The 20,231-nt window shown below is 44.3% G+C and overlaps 1 protein-coding gene across 1 annotated transcript in view; it reads left to right on the forward strand.

Annotated features, from left to right (window-relative positions):
* The first annotated feature begins 8,090 nt into the window (after positions 1-8,090).
* The window catches only part of LOC138292677 (E3 ubiquitin-protein ligase TRIM39-like), a 47,544-nt gene continuing 35,403 nt past the window's right edge, over positions 8,091-20,231 (forward strand). The window contains exons 1-2 of the mRNA XM_069231393.1: positions 8,091-8,559; positions 18,358-18,453. Of these exons, the coding sequence (XP_069087494.1) occupies positions 8,137-8,559; positions 18,358-18,453 (519 nt within the window). The 5' untranslated portion in view covers positions 8,091-8,136. The remainder of the gene's footprint in view (positions 8,560-18,357; positions 18,454-20,231) is intronic.

Here is a 20,231-nt window from a genome sequence, read left to right on the forward strand (position 1 = left end):
ATTTGCACAGAGTTTTGATTATTCTATTTACATTTTGTTCTTAATCGGTTTCCGTACGGTCTAGAACTATTGGTGTGTGATGCAAAGAGGGGGTAAGGAGATTCCATGGCAGTTGGAAGGGAAGATCTGCGAGGGAAGGAAGTGGTCATGTCCTACGCTGTTGTGCTAGGGATTTTAAGAAGAATAAAGGATTCTTCTTATGCACATAAAACGGCCTTATCTTTACACATACTAAAGTTTATCGCCCTCTCCAGAAAAGTGCAATTTTAGGAATGAGATATTCCATATGGGTCGCTTGGTCTCATTCCTCTTTACTGAGTTTGTAAGAGACCACCCCAAGCCCTTGGTGGTCTAGGGCATTGGCTCTTAGCCTGTGTTCCAGGGACCCCCAGGGTCTGCAAAGCCATCTTAGGGGGTCCGGGATTGCTTAGAAAATTCAATGATATCAACAGAAAGTAAAGAGCATGTACATAAAAAAGGAAATTGCAAAACGAAACATTTTAAAACGTTCTGTAAATTTGAAGGAATTTAAAATTGGAGACTAAAAATTAAGATAGTATCCTTTCATAAATGTTTTACAGATTTGTGAGAGCAGTGCAAATGCATCAAACAGAATAGATCCAGACGTCCCATTAAATTTTTATTTATTTTTTATTTATTAATTAAATAAAATATTTCATCATGTGTGTATTTGTTTCAAGAATGCTTGTTTCCAAACTTTTTGTGTACCACTTTGAAATTCAAATCATCAAAAATGTTCAGCCAGGGTCCCTACTTTCTAAAAATCACTCAATGGGGATTCCCAGATTCCAATAATGATTCTGTGTGGGTCCCCAGGTTTCTGTAGTGATTAAATGGGAGTCCACAGAAGTCAAAAGGTTAACAACCACTGGTCTGAGGCAAGTTAAGCATCGTGGTTCGTATGTTTCTGTCTTGTCTTGCCCTCGGTGGTCAATCTCTTCATTCAAAATATTGGATGTGTGTCATCTTTCAATTTCCTTAGCAATTTTTCGAACTCAGTTAATATATTGCCGAGTGTCTGATCTCTGTACATCTGTAGCTTTCTGATTCCCCAGACCATTGTCAGACTTAATTTATCCGAATGTCCTGTTTGATCCGTTTTTAAAATTAAAGCTCATTATTATGCACCCGGCTTGTTACCAGTATCTAAACCTACTTTTCCATTCCAGGTCCAAAATCTGGATTTCCAAACAGCCGGGTGTAAGGCAAGGAAACAGTGTGAGTTCTGTGGCCTCCTGTATGATGTCACATACTTTTAGAGTTGGGATTGTAGCCAGGAGACTTCCAAGAGAGCCTTCCCACAAGAAAATGGTCAATGAAGCACCAATAGTGCCCTGTTTTTACATTCTACCACTCCAGTGGGTAGCTTAACTAAGCTGCATGGTAGTAGGCTGTGGAGTTTAGGGTTGTACTGTCACTCCTGTTATGCAATTAGAGCAGGGTAGTGTGGACCCTGTAACATTTATAAAGGGGTGTTTGCCCTGTTTCCCCCACACTGCGGGTGTTATGATGTAGTCCCACTATCACATGGAACCAAGATCACAAATGAAGGGCTGGGCAGGCGGATTCAGGAGACAGTGCTTAATTTGTAAATAAAAAGGTGCCGGTGCTCAAAGCCCTCCTCTTAAACACGAGGCTGCTGCAATTAAAAGTGCGAGTACTGAATACTGAAGCAGCGTAATCCTGAAGCCACCTCGGGCCTCTTCAGTTCATCTAAGCCACTCCCTGCCCTTTAAGCTCACTGTCAGCTTCCTGCTTTTCCTCTGTCTTCCGCCCCTATTCGTTCTTCTCTTCCTCCGTCTTTCCCACGTGTCTTTTGTTCGCAGTAAAAGCCTGAGACAGAAAACTAAGCGCCGGCCCTCAGAAATAAGTGCCGGTGCTCTGCACCGGAAACAACAAGCACTAATTAAGCACTGTGCCTTATGCGAATGTCTTAGTAAAACTTTGGGGCCCAGCCTTATTGTTCCAGGCTGGAATTATCAGGTCTGCAATCTCAGAAGCCAATAATTCCAGAACTGTAGACAGCTGAGCCTTTACAATGCTGCAGGGGGTCTGGCAGTAGCATTGCTGGCCCCGCCTCACCCCTGAAGCAATACAGGATGAGTCGACAATGCTCTCCCCGAAGAGCGGCCCTGACACTCTGACCATCCTTCCCGCTGACACTTTCCACCTGTTCAGCAGGCCCAGTTCTAGCAGGGAGGCCACGTGGGCCAGGCCCACTCACGGTAGCCCCCTGGCCCTCCCAAGTCCCATATGGAAGTAGAAACATATATTTTGTTTCTTTTCTTAAAGATTCATGTGGGCTTTCAGCCTCGCTTAGTGAACCTAATTGGTAAACTTCCTGGCAATGGGCTACCTGAAGTGCCTGGGATAGGCGTGAAGTCCATGGGGTGGTGGCTGTTTAAATGCACACGTGAAAGCAGGGATACCTAAGACATTTCTATTGAATTAAAAGAGGCCTGCAAGCTCCAATTACACATTACTTAAGAGATGATATAAGGCCAGAATCACGGAGAATGTTGTGATTCTGCAGATGTGGTGATTTCCGCATTGTTATAGATTGGTCGCATTTGTCACATAGTGCCAATAATTTGCAGATTTTAACCAAAAATGTTTCTAGTTCAAACGGATCAAAAGTACCCAAAAGACTACCACGTGTTGCCATGCAATAGCAGGCTTTTTGACACGAATAGGCAAACCACTTCTCTGTTGCAGATTGCTGTACTTAGATGTTAAATTGATATTTGTGAGGGTAATGTTTTGTCCACACAGTTAATATGTGTAAAAATACTGCTTAAAAAATATGACTCATGAGGCCACATAATTTGTATTTTCTTGTGTATATAATTTAGTACACCTTGCCACATTATTTTGTCCTTCCTTGCCACGCAATCACAGTTGGCCCTGGATATGGCAGAAACAATCTATTAGGATTTTGTCATCCTAAGAAAAGTAATTGGAAATAAGCTTACAAACAATATTTTTTTTTGTAGTGGTTTTAGTTTCTTCCTGCTGTGTCCCTATTCTTAAATTGTTGCACTATATAAAAAAATCACTACCCAAGCCACATGTTTTTTACTTTTCTGAATTGAAAAGACTTTTCTAAGTTTCAATAACATAACCCAGAAACAGAATGGACAGGAGCAGTGCAAGTTCCTATTATACAAAAAACAGTATTGGCAGCTATTCTGTGTCAGCACTGACATCACGTCCTGCCACTATCCTGCCTAATCCAAATCTCCAGGAGTGATAGCTGAGGCTAACATAAATTGAAGGACCTTAAGGCGGAGGAAGAACCCTTTAGGGGGCGATGAACTGTGTATTTATTCTCTCCCAACAAATTATTTATATTATGTGAATAGAAATGGATTATAGGGCTACTGTAACCCCTTGGTCGTAAACCAATAAGATAATATAGTGGGCTAATGCACTTGCTGCTAAGATGTTCCTACAATCTATGGAGTTCAAATATTGCTATTCAGCTTTCTTATTTTTGACTAAAGATTGGGCCAGTAGAAGCTGTAAAAAATGGTATGCCCTGTCATCATTATAACAATTCTGAGCTTCTAGGGGTCCATGATCTCTGATAAACAGCATACTTATTTGAGATGCGATATAAGCGAATACTAAATTGTGTTGGGGCAGAGAAGGAGTGATGAGAGGAGCGTGGTAGAACAGAAGGGTAGGACAATAATGGGTGGGGAGGGTGATGGAGACAGAGAGGGAGATGGAACAGAAGAGACTAGAGGGAGAAAAGAAGTAACCATCAAATTACAATTCCAGTCTTAATCTGCAGAATCGGTGCTCTTGGCACAGTGAACAGCTAAAGGCTCTAACAGGCTTGCATGTGATGTTTGGCCAGTTGCCATCTTTGATTGCTCTTACAATAGTAAATGGACAGACATAGGATCTTCAAAAAGTAGTACAGCCCTTTACAATCTTTTTAAAATATGCAGGTCCCTCAAGTCTTTCTGGATTGTCTACATACACACACTGTATAATCTAGGCCTTGGTGCTACTGGTGTTTGAAATACTGAGAGCTATTAGTGGAGAAGAGGTAGTGGGCAGCAGGATTACAAAGTCCATTTATGCACACCAACAAAAGCACAACTGTGTCGCGCCGCGGCACCGAACATTCGGCTCGGGACGCGGCCGAGGCGCGCAGCAGTAAGACACGCCGCGCCCCGGCAATTTATTATTTTTATCGAGGCCCCAAATTGGGCATGGGGCCTCGCTACAGTAATTGCGCGACGCGCTCCGCTAGTTTCCTGCCTCTCCCCACTCTCCATTTTCCCCACTTGCCTTCAGCTTCTTTTCCTTTCTTCTTTTTTCTGCCTTCCTTGTTTCTTCCTGACTTTATGCCTTTCTTTCATGTCCATGATTCTTTTCTCTTTCCCAGCATGCCTTCCTTCTCCCTGCATGCCTTTAGAACCTTACTTAACGTGGTGACTTTACTATGGAATTCTATGTTATGTTCCCAATCCAATATGGTGTCTTTTACTTCCTGCCGGTCACTTCCTGTTCTTTGGGTATACAGGTGTGTGATTCCTTTTCTCTTTGCGCTGCAACACTTCCTTTGGGTGGTGATCTTCGCTCCTGGTCTTCTGCATCCGATATATGATTTCTGAGCTTTTTTCGTTGTCATTTTTGCCTTTTGTTCAGATTTTTTTTTAACCTTTTGTTTTTGTTCCAGGAGTTCCTATTTGAGGTTTTTTCCCTTTTTGTTTTTTTTTCCCTCTGGGACTCCTTCTGGAGGGCACGGACTGTCTTTGGCGTTCCCTCAGTCAGCAGCACCTTGGCTACCAGAAAGGGTCACCCCTACTTGGGTCAAGGCAGAACCTATAAGAACAAAGACTTCGCCACATTTACAGTGGACCACAGACAACGAGTAGGTTGTGACAAACTGCTTGGGCCGAAACAGTTCAAGCTTCCTTTACATATTCAAACGTATTACCCCGTAGGCAGCAACAGTGAAGGTAAGGCTGACAGAAGATGGTGAGGTGGAGAGAGTCAAGGTTGAGATGGAGAGAGGAGGTGGTATTTCAAAGACGGGGTGTTGAAGCAGAGGCAGGGATGGGAGATAGGTAGGAATATGTGAGGGAGACAGGAGGATCAGGCAAAGAGACTAAGGATACTGAGGAAAGAGATTAAGGCTTGAGAAGTAAAGAGATGCATCAGGCAAATGAAGGCGAGAATGAGAGAAAGGCATAGTAGAGGAAGAAGGGTGAGCAACAGAGAAGAATGAAGTGGAGTCAGAAAAATAAAGTGGAAGTGGAAGTATAATGAGAGGATAGTAAGGTAAAGAGCAGGGAGACTGAGGCAGAAAAACAGAAGGGTGATGGGAGAAAGACATTAGGGTGAGGTGGAGAAGAGAAAGAGGATGCCACTGCAGGGAGGGAGACAGGAGGATGAGATAGCAAACGATGGGTAACATGGAAAAAGAGGAAGGTAAGGTGAAGAAACAAGAGTGAGGCATTAGGATGCAGAGGGTGAGAAGAGCAAGGTTAGGTGGAGATACATGAGGGTGGGGCATGCAATGAGAAGGCTGTTTTTCAGTGAAATACAATGCTGGCCTCTCTCATAACTCTGATTGGCTGTTGCCAGCCAATCAGTGTGAAGGTGTGTTTCACAAAACTGAAAATGTGTTGTTATGACTGAGGGATAAGGTATGAGGAGTAGGGATGATGGATGAGGAGTTGGAATGATGGTCGAGGCATGAGAAGTAGGAATGATGGAAGATGGACGAGAAGCAGGGATGAGGGATGAGAAGTAGGAATGATGGAAGAGAAGTATGGATGATGGAAAAGAAGTATAGATGAGAAGCAGGGATGAGGGATGAGAAGTAGTGATGATGGGGGAGAAGTAAGGATGATGGATGAGACGTAGGGATGATGCATGAGAAGTAGGGATGATGGATGAAAAGTAGGGATGAGAAGTAGGGATGATGAAAGAGAAGCAGGGATGATGGATGAGAAGTAGGAATAGTGTATGATGGATGAGAAGTAGGGACGATGGATGTGAAGTAAGGATGATGTATGATGGATGAGAAGTACGGATGATGGATGAGAAGTAGGGATGATGTATGACAGATGAGAAGTAGGGATGACAGATGAAAAGTAGGGGTGATGGAAGAGAAGTAAGGATGATGGATGAGACATAGGAATGATGCATGATGGATGAGAAGTAGGGACGATGGATGAAAAGTAGGGATGAGAAGTAGGGATGATGAAAGAGAAGCAGGGATGATGGATGAGAGGTAGGTATGAGGTATGATGGATGAGAAGTAGGGATGATGGATGTGAAGTAAGGATGATGGATGATGGATGAGAAGTAGGGATGATGTATGATAGATGAGAAGTAAGGATGACAGATGATAAGTAGGGATGATGGATGAGAAGTAGAGATGATGGAAGAGAAGTAGGGATGATGTATGATGGATGGGCAGTAGGGATGAGAAGCAGGGATGATGTATGATGGATGAGAAGTAGGGATGACGGATGAGAAGTAGGGATGATGTATAATGGATGAGAAGTAGGGATGATGGCTGACAAGTGGGGATGTGTATGAGAAGTAGGGATGATGGATGAGAAGCAGGGATGAGAAGTAGGGATGAGGAGTGAGGAATGAGAATGTCCTAAAATGGATGCTGTACATTTGGTGACCAAACCAGAATGTAACTTCTGTCTGTAAGGATATATGAATTTTATTATGATTCTTGTTAAAATGTGAAGATGGTGAGACACCTAAAGCAGTCTATAGGCCAGACTTAAAGAAGCCTTAACAGTGGAGGAGGGGTCATTTTGGCATATAGAGTGTTCCAGGACGCTTCGGAGCCTCTGGAATGTCAGTAGGAAAATGGACAGTGGTCTCAAAAACAGTTAATTTAAGTTTAGTAGATTTGTAAAGAACCTAAATCAAATGGTACCTAGGTGCCTGCTGAATAAATCTCAAGCTGTGCTACTGCTTGATGTCAATGGGAAAGATGTTCCAAAGATGCACGCCTGTCATTTGCAATATTTAGCTCCTGTATAAGAGAGATAGCCAATAGTTTCTCAGTTCTTGTCTGGAGATCCATCGAACGTTAGTGCAAGTAAAATATATGTTGCTAGTGCAGCCCTCTGTGTTTATGAATAGACTTCAAGACCACCGCAAAAAACTATAGCATCTGTTTGAGAAGATACAGGTAGCCGATGCAGACTCCTCAAAATAGAAGTAATGTGACAATTCACTCTAAGATGGTGGCTCTCCCACACACCAGTTAGTACCACAGATCTTACGCAGGATACGAGCTGTGTATTTTTACAAAACAGTCACTATCTGTTTCAAAGATTCTTTAAATATTTCTCAATTTTCTTTAATAAAATGAACAATTCCACTAGTTTGGCCCAAGGCCCCCAGCTTCCAAGGGGCCCTTGGAAATGTGAACTTTATCTCACTTCGGTCTATCTCTACCTTCATCATAAAAGTCTATATTGTTTGGCATCATTCGGCTTGAATTGTCAGAAAATGGATAATACAATTAAAAGTTGTGTGTGAAAAGTCATACACCTGGCTGATGGCAAGCTCGACAATGCTATAAAATGGTAGATTTTGCACTGTAGAAGTAGTAATTTAACAGTAACCTTCAGTAGCATATTGCAACTCACTATTTCATACTATACCAACCAGGACTGATTCTTTGGCTGTCTAGTTACAGACATACGCATCTGAGGTAATCGCATTAACCAACGGAGGTTTCATAACTCAAAGGAGCGCATTCGCACCTTCCAATTTACCTTGTCATTATTTTCCTTTGAAATGTGTTACTTTATTGCAGTTGCCTGAACGTGAAGGCCCAACATAATAGCTACTGAATATGTTGTCCCATCACGTTTCTGACACCGCCCCCAGTGCTCTCAGGCTCACAAGATCCCATACTAGTCTGTGGCACTAGCAAAAGTGCCCACGCCTACGAGTCTCTTCCCCAGTTCCGAAACCCTAAGCCCTGGCGCACTGGAGGGGGATGGGATGGGGGAAGGGGGGGGGGGGGGGAGGGGGGGGGGGGGGCAAGCAGACACGCCCACTTCACAAAAGAGAAAACGAAACTCAGTGTATACGCGCTCCACTTCCGTGATCATGGCTGCGGCTCCTGCTCCGGCTCCTTTGGGGAATCTCCAGGAGGAGGCCACGTGCTCGATCTGTTTGGAATATTTCGATAGCCCCGTGATTATTGAATGTGGACACAATTTCTGCCGGTCCTGCATCACAAAGTGTTGGGAGCGAAGAGAGAAAAACTTTCCCTGTCCTGAGTGCAGAGCAGTATCTTTTCGAAGAAACATCCGGCCCAACCGACAACTCGCAAACGTGGTGGAAATTGCAAAACAGCTTCACCGATCCCCCGTAAAGCCCCGGGGCGAGAACTTGTGCGAGAAACACGAGGAGACACTGAGGCTGTTCTGTGAGAAGGATCAGAAAATGATATGCCTGGTGTGCCGAGAGTCGAAGGATCATAAAACTCATTCAACGAGTCCCATAGACGAGGCTGCCGAGGAGTACAAGGTATGTGTGTGGGAGCTACGGTGTTTGCACACTCCGAGCCCCACGTTGGAGGGGGCAGCCACAAAGCAGGGTGATAATACGTACAATACAAACGAAACCAATCGGGTTTGTTTTTTTCTGCAATTTTTGCAATTTGACATAGCGCGAACTCGTCCCAAGGGTATTTATTGTTGGGGTTTGCACGAGCTCCAGTTACATCACACAAGCTCAGATACGTTTTTATCCAACTGGAGATTGTGAATTTCCCGCGGTTTTGAGGCGACGCCGGGATTGGAACCTTGTCCCATAGTTCCACCTGTTGCGGCCTCTGACTGCCTGGGGTTGCTCAATATGGCTTTGCCAGTCGGCACCTTTACTCCTGTTCTCAGTTAGGTTCATGTAGGAAGCTGGCACTTGCTCGTTCTCCCTGTCTTTCGGTCTCTCTCTGGCTGTCTGATTTGTCGCAGACCCTGCAGGGCTTTGGGATCGGCCATTTGATTTGGTCTGTCCCTGTGTGTCTTCTTCAGAGTGCCTGCCCCCTCTCGCAGACCCTTTTGGAATGTTGTTTTTCGGTCGAAGCCTACTCAACAGCGCAGCTGTATGGGTTGCTAATAACGTCTTGTGGGCATTCTGAAAGCTTCCCTGGGAATGCATGTCGCCCATTGTTTACATGGTGTTTACTTGTCTTTCTCTGGCTTCAAAGGGAGATGATTTATGTGGCAATCCTGGGTACCCATGAGAGAGGCTGTAGCATGTTATTCTTTCTAGCATACAACAAAAATGAACTGTAACGTCTGAGTGGTGATGAGGCACATCCGACAGTGCCTGCTTGAGGCGACGAAGTTGGCTGTGGAGAGCAGGGAATCAGGTGGTTTAGATTTCAGCGGGGGTGATTGGGCGATGCTTCGGCGAGGTCACTGTGTGGGCGGGTCTGTCCTGTATGTATGTGTAATGTGCCCGAGGTGGTCAACCTGTGATGCTCCTGACCCCTATCTCCCCTAGCCCACTCTAGAATCAGCCGCTCGTAAGTCATTGTTTGATTACTCATTTTGTTATTTGGAATTGTTTCTCTGTTTCATTTGCACTGCAGTAATTGTAATGATTTATTATACGTTGCCAATCAAATTATTTGGTTATACAGTGTCAGTCAAATTGCTATACCTTTGTCCTGTTATGAACGTTTTACCTTATGCTCAACACTACTTTTATACAGTGGCAGTTGTTGGCAAATCACATAGGGGCAAACAAATCTACACACAATAATATGCACATTAATATAAGCATTAACAAAATCACTTACCTCAGTGGTTCCCAACCTGTGGTCTGGGGACCCCTGGGGGTCCGCGAGAGCCTAGAAAATGAAACAATATTGACAAATTAGGTCCCCAGCTTCCAGTAATGACTCAGGCGGGCGGGGGTCCCTGGATTCTCCTGGTGATTCAGTGGGGGTCCCTGGGTTCCATTAATATTAAAGTGGGGGTCCACAGAAATCAAAAGGTTGGGAACCACTGACTTAGCTTACACTGTTGCTCGATGTTCTGCAGCACGTCCTCCGAGCGCAAAGTCCACAGCCAAATCCCTTATCCAATCAAGATGCTGGTCTCATGCTGTTAAGCTGCATGAGTAAAGCGTCTTGATGGGCTTGAGCAGGCCAGCTTCACATGCTTCAAAACACACTGTAGGCCTGTGTCTACTCTCCAACCCTGCTAAGACAGCCGAATTGGAGTGACCTGAATTGCACATGTCTCTTTGGCTGTAGCAAGGTAGCTGGCCAAACCAGCATGCACACTTCAAACTTAAGTGGCCAATTCCCCACTGCTCCCAATCATTGGCAGCAGGGACGACTGGCCCGCTGTGCTCTCACACTCAGTTTGCTGCCAGAAGGTGAAAAAAACAAAACGGCAATACAATCTTTTTATTTTGACTGTCAAAACACATCAGTGCACCAGGTTATAGCATTTCCACACTATAATTTGTGCACGGTAAACTGTATTTCTGTGCAAATGTAATAGTAATTTAAATTGAAAATATGTCTGTAATGGCAGTGCGCTACCATGCATACTCCACATTGCGCCACTCCACTCTAGAACATTCTGCTTCACTGTATGCCCTTCCACTTTACGCCACATCACTATAATACTTCACTCTTAAGACGCTCTAGGCCCCACCATTCAGGCACTTGCCCCAATTCACACCAGTCTACCCCACCCCAATCTACCTCAGTCGCCCCCACGCCAGTCTACCCCAGTCTTTTTCACTCCAATCTACTCAACTCCAATCACATTCCACCCCAATCTATCCTGCTCCACTCTACCACAGTCTACCCCACTCCATTCTGCCCCACTCCAATTTACCTCACTCCAAACTCCACTGCAATGTATCCAACTCCTTTCCACTCTTATCTGCTCCAAACTACCGCTGTCCACTCCACTACGATCCTATCTACACAATCCACTCCAGTCTGCCCGATTCCACACAATCTAGCCCAATGTATTCCACTCTACTTCACTCCAGTCTACTGCACTCCACTCAAATCTACTGTCCTCCAAGGTGCCTGTCCACTACACCGTCAATGGCGGAGAACAGGCAGCCAGAATAAAAAATCTGGCAGTGGCATCTTTTACTGTCTGGGACAGAGACCAGGCGGTCAAAAGAAGAGTGCAAGTACCAGCACCATACTGGGTCTGTGATGGAAACAGTAGGAGGGACAAAGAAAGTGCAAACCCTATTCAGGGACTACAACAGGAAACATGCAGCCACAGTGACAGAGTGGAACCAATCTCATAAAGGGTGTACAACAAGGACCAGGAAGTCTGAAATAGAAGGCAGGTACCGAACCCTTATAGCATCAATGAGTCAGGGCAGACAGACACCAACTTCATAGAGGTTTTGGAGAGGGGACAGACAAGCAGAACAAGACAATAGGCACAAACCCCTTATAAGATTTGTGTCAGAAAACAAGCAACTGAAGCAAGAGAGAAAAGTCTGTTGACTGTTCATCCTCTAGGTTGTGGACTACCAGTGGGCTGAAGGAATTGATACACGTGCTTGAAGCCTCAGGACTGATAAATATTTAGCAATCCTTACACACTAGGTGGATGGACTGCTTGTCTTATTCCAGAGTCAGCGGTATACTCCAGGATTGGCTTGTTTCTGGTAAACAGACATTTGACACAGTACTGGGCTGTCAATGAATCTTATACAATCTCATCACTCTCCAATCACAGTAACTCTTGGTTCCTAAACCTTGAAACCCTGGCACATGGATTCTTAGCAAAGTGGTATTCAAGGATATTAATATAAGAAACTCAGTTGTCAAAGTGTTGCTTCACTGTTTTGATGAAGTGACACAGATGAGCTGGATCATCCAATCCTCCCAGTGTTGGTCAAGTTAGCGATTCAGGAATGGCTCACAGCAAAGCCCCAGGCTCTGACAGCTTTTCAGTGATACTGCCTTGGCTGGTACCTTAGCAAAAATGTACAATCATTCAAGTGCAGTCGAAAGGCACATAGACACATGGAGTTGGCCATCATGGTCCTCCTAACACCTGACAAGGACCATAAAATCATGTGGTTCATAGCGCCGTATAGTCTTTAGCAACTACACAAAAATCTTCATCAGAATCCTGATGGCTAGAATGCTCAATTTCTGGCCGACACTGGTCTTCGCGTTTCAGGCAGGCTGTGTGCTGGTACGTCAGGCATGTGACCAAACCCATTCACTAAGATTTCTCAAAAATGTACATAGACATCTAGTTTTTTTGCCTTTTGTTCATATGGAGGATCAGAGCACTTAGACCGCAAGATCAGCCTTCTTCAAGAAACTGTCAGGGGATGGCCTGAGATTCCCAGATATAGCATGCTGTATTGTGGCAGCACAACTCCGTCCAGCGCTTCAGGGGATTGGGTCCAGTAAAACAAAACAGTGGCTTACTGTAAAGTAATCTGCCTCTTCTATCCCTCCACACAATACTATATAGGGTAACCATGTATTCATCATAACCTGGGCTTTTCGCAGCACAACACATTTATGGTTCTCTTGCAATTTCTTCATCAACCTTTTCTCAGTTCCTGGGAGGATAGCCAATCCTTCTCCATAAACATTCGATGAAAAATGTTACAAGAAACACACGTTTAAGGACAAAAAAACAAAATGTATATTACTGTTGAGGCAATTTCATATTATGTCATAAAAAATTCAGCATCAGCAAGGTGCTCCGTGCTGTTCTGAAACAAAACGTGCTTGTGTCGTGTGAAAGTGTTCCTGACGAAATTAGACAAAACAAATCCTCTCTCTTATTTCTCCATCCAGTTCTACAGTGCAGGCCACATGTATATTCCATTGATGTTTCAACCCATTTTAGTGTGTGTGGTTTAGTCTTCTATAAGGGTCTCCTTCAGGACAAAGGAAAGGAGACATCCTCCTAAAAAAAAAAAGGCTAAAAAAATAATCTGCCCCTGTGCTTTTCTCACATAGTACCCTGCTTAAGGTCGATGACTCGTCCAATATTCTTGAGCTCTATTTAGCTTCATAAAATATCCAGTATCCCATAGTGGCCTCTTCCTCATTTTTAATGGCTTCCAAATATGACCTATTCACATCAGTCTGTCAGATGCAGACATACTCATAGCATATGACTGTGCTGCGAAGTTCAGCGTTTTATGCACTCACTGTAATTCCACAAAAGGCACAAACTTCACTCAGTAATGCTCATAATTTGCTATCTGTCTAATGTAAAACACAAGCTAGAGACAACCACTCTATTCGTTGTTCATCTTGAATGATTTCCTGGAAAATTTCTTAAGATTTCCTGATGTCCTGAAAATAAATGTGCCAGTATTCCCACACAGACAATACACTTACCACCTATGCTGAGTCTGCAAATAATAAGCAAAAAACTATTGTCATTATTCTCACTGATCCATGTACAAGACTGAAAGTCCCAAGTTACTACTCATACTAACATGGAAAAACATTGTCCAAAAAGTGCCAGGCAGGGGTGTGGAATTTATTAAAATGTCTACTTTTCCATGGGACAGGTTGCTTCATAAATCTACTTGTCCTGTAAGAAAATCCACTTGTCCCTTTGGTACCATGTAGTGTGCCGACAAACGACAGCAGCAATCTTATTATGCAAGGGCTCTGATAATAGCCTCTCTGATTATGACAGGGCTAATACTATAGTAGGGGTTGAGTACAAGCACATTCCGTATTTTGCCACCTTTCCACAGATGTACATACTGAGGCTGTAGGTAGCAGTAAGCAATAGTTCCAGTTTTGGAATGCCCTTTTGAATCCGTGCCAACCTATGAACTTGTTTGTTTTAGAGGTTTTAACAGCTCTTCTCTAATTGCATTCCATACTGAGAAAGCTTGGACATTTATTCCTGACAGTTGGGTAAAAAAGTAATTGGAGGGAAACTGAACTTGTAAATGCTCAACAGATTTTCAAATGAGCAACTCTAGGAATACATATTTCCTTGAGCTAAAATGTAGTTCACAAATATTTTCTAGGAAAACCATTTCCTGCCCAAATATTTGGTAATTCGTGAGTTGTAAATCTGCACTAATGCAAAGACTTATACCATAGGTGCACAATTGTGATTTCCTTTAAGAATTAGGCCCCTAACTAGGTCTGAAATTAATCAATGCCTTTTGTTTTTATTATAATTCTGTCTCTTAGCTAGCTTCACTTTGTGTAACAGCTTTGTGTTCTTTTACAAGGAGCATGTCAGCACACAAAGTAGTTTTGTTCAATACCAGGAGCTACCTTGGCAATGTGTGCTTTTTGAGATCCAAAAATATTTCTGTTGTTGCCAATGTTTTTATAATAGAGAGGGCCTGGCAGCACCACAACAATAAAGTTTTACAAAAACCACGTCAAAACAAGATATCCGTTAACAAAACCAAAAGACTGATGACCAATATTGAACCTAATGACTTTGACAATGCTTGTTTATTTTCTTGTTCCCCATAATCATGTTGAAACTGGTTACACTGTTTTTTCCATTATGTATGTATATATATATTTATTTTAGAAATACTAGCACGCACCAACACACTACTAAATGTTGCTTCAAAGAAATGGTACCTAAAATTTCACAGCAGCTTAGCAATTTTTTTTTCCCTCATTGCATTTTCTTAATGAACGTTTTGATTTTGAAATCAAAGAATCCTGAATATTGCTATCAAGCTTCAGCAAATTCTTGCAACTGATCAGAGAGCATTCTGGGAGCATCATGCGTAGCCTCATATTGTTCAATTTTGCAAACATTTATACTGGAACTACTATCAGTAGTGCTGTATGCGCTTAATGCATTTCCTTAGTGCGTGCTCACCCTAACAATAAAGGCTTTGCATCAATGAACCCTAAATACAAGTTCGAACAGTATTAATATATGGGCACAAATGTTACCTTTACTGTAAACTATGCCCTTCCCTGATCCATAATGTGGTATAGTAACCTGGCAGCCGAACTGTATTCGTTGCATCTTTCCATTCATGGTCGATTCGTCTACACGTTCTAGTTTTCAATTCATTATTATGTGAGTGCCATTGTGACTCAGGTTCGACTATTCAGACAAGCAAACCTCAGAATTTATGTAGTGCTTTCTCCCAAGCATTCACAATGATGAGACAAAAACAGACTTGATCTGAGTTAAAACATAGCTGACCAGCTGATCCATTTGAAAATGGCCAACTCCTGTTTCATGACGTTCAAGTTACTTCTTCAGGGCCAATCTTTAGTGCACTGATGTCGTACATTAGATATTTGATTTGCTTGTGAGATCAAATCCTTCTAAAATATGTAAAAATTGTGTGATCACAAATGTGCATCCAATATAAAACTCAGTTTGCTTAGAAATCCAGTCTACTGCCGCATCAATAACGTTTGCTATATCTAAATACCACTTTTATAAAATAAATAAAAACGCCCATCCGCAAATGCCATGTCACATCATCTGCCTACCCAGCTTGATAATCAATCTCTGCATGTGTTTTCCGTATCAAATAAACCTCATTATCACAGCCAGCACACTGGGAAGTCAGATGACGTGACATGGCAGTTGCTGATGGGCTTTTTATAAAGGTGTTTTGAAGATATAGTGAAATATTCCCATTTCAGTGCCACTGTCTGTTTGTCCAGGAGTAATGAAAGGACTGTAAAGTGAGTTGTGTCCTTTTCTGTTTTGGGATGAAATAACTGACTGAGCAGGCACTGGCACACCATCTGAAGTTGCTTCTGGCTGGTGGCCTGTGAAATGTCTGACAGCCTGAAGCCTGAAGCTTCCTGCAGACCCAGAACATATTCATAATTTCTGCTGAGTCTGACCTGTAGTGGGGACCCTTATTTGCTACCGAGGAGTATGTATGGTGCAGATGTCTGGGGCCAAGGTAGGCCCTGTTTAAGATGCAGAATTGTATATATTTTAAACTGGCATTTCAGAAACCCTTGTTGGTGTACTATAGGGTCTTTAGCCACTCCAAATAATGGAACAGTTACCCCAGGGCGACCTCCCATCTGGAACATAGGTGCGCCAGTGCTGTAAGGGGGCCAGCACAAAACCTGATATAGCCAGGTCACTAGGCGCCAACCATGTCCTTTTCAGTGTAATGCAGTCCTGGGCTGGTTCTGGGCCCCAAACTCCCCGTCCCCCACAGTAGTTTTGTCCAGAGCACAGCGTAGGTTAGGAAGGCTCCCTCGTGCAAGTCATGGAGGTCCTGGAGCTCTTAGAAAGTCATTAGTGTTATGTATGTGATGAGGTTGCTGAGCATAGTGATGCAGTCTTCCTCCCCTAGCTGGAAGTTGCGTCTCCAGTGGTTCTACTGCCTGTACAAATAATAATAGGGACACGGGGCACCTTTTCAGGTGCCTCACAATATTGGATAGACCTCTGATATATGGCAGCTTGCCCTGGCAGTAGGATTGGTATGAGCGAGAATGATCCGGCGAAGGATTTGGGGGCCAAACCATAGAGCCGGAGGGCCCATAACATGCAGTCCCAGTTTAGCGAGTCAAATGCTTGTCCAGGTCAATGCAAAGACAGTCTGCATTGGGCCACAATCAAGATGCCTGTTGCATAACCACATACAGACATTATCTGTTTAATGAGCTATTGCGGCCAGGGATGATTCCATCCTGATCGGAATGGATCAGCTCTGGAAGGATAGGTGGGGTCTGGGCTGCAAAATGTTTGCTAAGAATCTTCTAGACGAACAAGAGGAACACCATGCCCTGCAATAGACACATTCACAGACACTTGGAGCCTGGTTTTGGAATTGGCACCACCAGGGCTTCCTGCAGAGTGGGCGGAGGTAACCAAGTTCCCTAGCCGTCTAAAACAGTTATAGGAAGCACAGTGCAATGGATGTCTTGTAGGTCACATAGTATTCAAGGGGTATCCCATCAGGTCTGTGTGTGCAGCCTCTCGAAGGGTTCTGATAATCTCCTTGATATCTTGTTCCATGATTGGGCCCTCTAGTGTAGGCTGGCGTTCACTCAGTATATGGGGTAGGTGTATGTCTTCAGGTGGCAGGTAGTGTGTCTCATGTGTCCTAGAGGCTCCCCTTCCGTTCAAGTTTGGAGTACTAAGAGCAGAAAGTTGAGTTGATGCCTCCTTTATGTGTTGTGTGTCACACCCCCAAGTTCCTTTACAGTGTCCATGGGTGTCTTTTGGGAGTGAAATGTAACTACTGTGGCCAAGAGGCCTGCACAGCCTTGGCATGAGTATGGGCCACGTGTTCTGTCCAATACAGGCAGCAGAGGCGTGGCAACAGTCCCTCTCTAGAACTTCTCTGAGTGTGGTCTGCCACTGCCCTTCCATCCTGTCCCCTTGGAGCGCTATCAATTGCTCAGAGTTGGTCTCCAGTGACTTAAGTTTTGCCCAGGTAGGATGTGTATGTGGGGTACCCTATGAGGTCTACTGAGTGCACTATGTTAGTCCAAACGGGCATGAAGCCCGTGGGTGGGGAGAAGAAGTATTCCCTGTTGTGGCGATGTTGAGCTCATCACGTCAGTCAGAGACCAATATTGTAGCCACTCAGGCAGGGATGTGGTGTTGCAGGCCTATGGGGTGCCGGGGGGAGATGTCCTGCAGGGCGGAGGTATGTTGTTGGATCTTCTCTTGCAGGTTCTGCTGGTCTTTTCTAAGCACACCAAGATAAAGGGCCATAGCATTTATTTTCCGTTCAAGGGTAGCTTGTGATTTCCGAATTTCTGTTAGGATTAGGTCTAGCTTGTTGTGGGTAGACACAGTTGAGCAGGTGGGGTGAGAGGAGTCAATCGGGTCCCTAGGTGAGCCCTCAAGTACCATTATTTCCTCTAGTGCATTGCAGCATGATGTGGTGCCCTTTGTCATGCCACGTTGGAGGGAGGGAGGGAAAGTGAATTGCTGGCCCAGGGTTGTGGATGGTACATATAAGACGAAGGGTAGGTCAAAGGTCCATTCACTGTCTGCCTGACACCCTAGACAGGGCTTGCAGGAGCATCCCCTTCACGAGCAGTCACTTTGCATGTTCTGGACTTTTAATATCAGTTGGGTCAGTCAGGGTGGGTAGTGGTTTTGTGTCCTCACATCCCTTGTGTGGTACGTTACACTGACCAGTCAGGGTGGCACGGGAACATTGGGGGGGGAAGGGGGAGGAGGCAGGTATATCTCATGTGTCTCAATGTGAGACCTATTGCATTGCAAATGCTTGTTTTTAGAATATGAATATGCATGGCTGCATCTTTAATGGTTGCTTGTTAATGCCTTTATTGCTTGGAACACCTTACTGTAAATGTTTGTAGTAAGCTCTTGTGTGCTTTTCCCCCCACAGGGAAAGCTTCGGGACTGGCTGTGTCCCTTAAAGAAGGAGACAGAATCTATTTTGCAGTCTAAACTCAAGGAAGCTGAAAAATATAAAACCATGAAGGTGAGTAGTAGCTGTGATTCCTGTGTGTTTGTCATTGCTAGCGCACCTGGTCTTTAATAAGAAAACTTACAAGGGGACGCGCATGGGTCGATGAACCTTTTGATTCACATGGAGTATCCTAGCTAGGCTACGGCTGGTACTCTAATGATCAATACATAGCTCAATAAACATTAGTCATCAATCGGCAATGAATCAATTGAATGAAACGCCCATAACCCTCCAGTCATGAATAACCACAACCTGTTAAACGTTTTACTGATTTTTATTTCCCTATTTGTTACAATACTAAGTCATAAGATTAATTCAACACAATTCAAATCAAATCAAAAGAATTCCATATTAGTTATCATAAAGCACCAAAAACATAATCTAACCAAAACTTGCATCAAAACATACTCTAATGCATTAGTAAAAATCAATAGCAAGATCAAAGGCAATAAGTCTTCCCTGTTCATAGAGTTCAGCAAAACTGTCCATCAATCATTTGTCTTTAAGTCAGTCAATCGTCATATATGGGAAACCTTGTCTAGTCCAGATTAGCATCAGGATATGGGACTTCATGCCAAACAATTTTGAACAAGAATTTTGGAAAAACATCTGACTATGAAAAACGTGTCAGACAGCGCAGTTGGTACCTAGAAAGAAAAGGCACAAAGTTATGTTCAGTCACATTATCATATCTACCTATCCTCAGTATAGATCAGCAACAGAGTCAGTCTTCGTCTTCAGGTCATCAGTCGGTCAGCATCACATCAGACTCACAAAAGTATGAGCCCAATGATAGAATCTCAAATCACCTTAACAACATCTAGCAACTGCGTCTGGCATCTGACACCTCTCTCCAACTGTCTGTCTGTCGTCTCTCTGTCACGTTGTAATATCGAGGTTACCCAGACTATCCCCCAATTTCCAATTGGTCAATTAATCACCAGTTAAGACTCTACCAAATAGTTGTTTTATTCAAGATCTATGAATTCTAATATTCCACAGTTCTCATGTTGTTGATTGGTCTGCTTTACGGTGTTTTCATCGTCCGGCTCGTCAGGTATCGAAAATGTTGCATCTTCTTCTCCAGTCAGTGCCTTCATTGTTCAAGTCCTGGGAAAGTACATTAGGGGGGTCATTCTGACCCTGGCGGTCTTGCGAATGACGGAAGCACCGCCAACAGGCTGGCGGTGCTTCCAAGCCCATTTTGACCGCCGCGGTCAGAAAACCGGAGCCGGCGGTTTCCCGACGTTTTTCCCCCGGCTGGGCGAATCCGCCAGGGCATCGCTGCAAGCAGCGCTGCCCTGGGGATTCTGACCCCCTTCCCGCCAGCCTGTTTCTAGCGGTTTTCACCGCCAGGAAGAGGCTGGCGGGAACGGGCGTCCAGGGGCCCCCTAACAGGGCCCCATGAAGCTTTTCACTGTCTGCTTAGCAGACAGTGAAAAGCGCGACAGGTGCAACTGCACCCGTCGCACGCCCGCAACACCGCCGGCTCCATTCGGAGCCGGCTTCTGTGTTGCAGGCCTCCTTCCCGCTGGGCCGGCGGGCGCTAAGATGGTTAGCGCCCGCCGGCCCAGCGGGAAGGTTGAAATGCCGGCAGCGGTCATTTGACCGCGTAGCGGCCAAATGGCGGTTCCCGCCTGGCGGGCGGCAACCGCCGCCCGCCAGAGTCAGAATGACCGCCTAAGTGCGCTTTACACTCTTAATCGCTACAATTCTAGTTCTATCATCTCCTGTCCATTGGTTCACGCAGAGGTTTCAGCTAAGCAAATTTTATTTAAACTATGAGCTGT

The sequence above is a fragment of the Pleurodeles waltl genome, chromosome 4_2 (assembly GCF_031143425.1).
Source record: "Pleurodeles waltl isolate 20211129_DDA chromosome 4_2, aPleWal1.hap1.20221129, whole genome shotgun sequence".
In the NCBI taxonomy this organism is placed as follows: Eukaryota; Metazoa; Chordata; class Amphibia; order Caudata; family Salamandridae; genus Pleurodeles; species Pleurodeles waltl.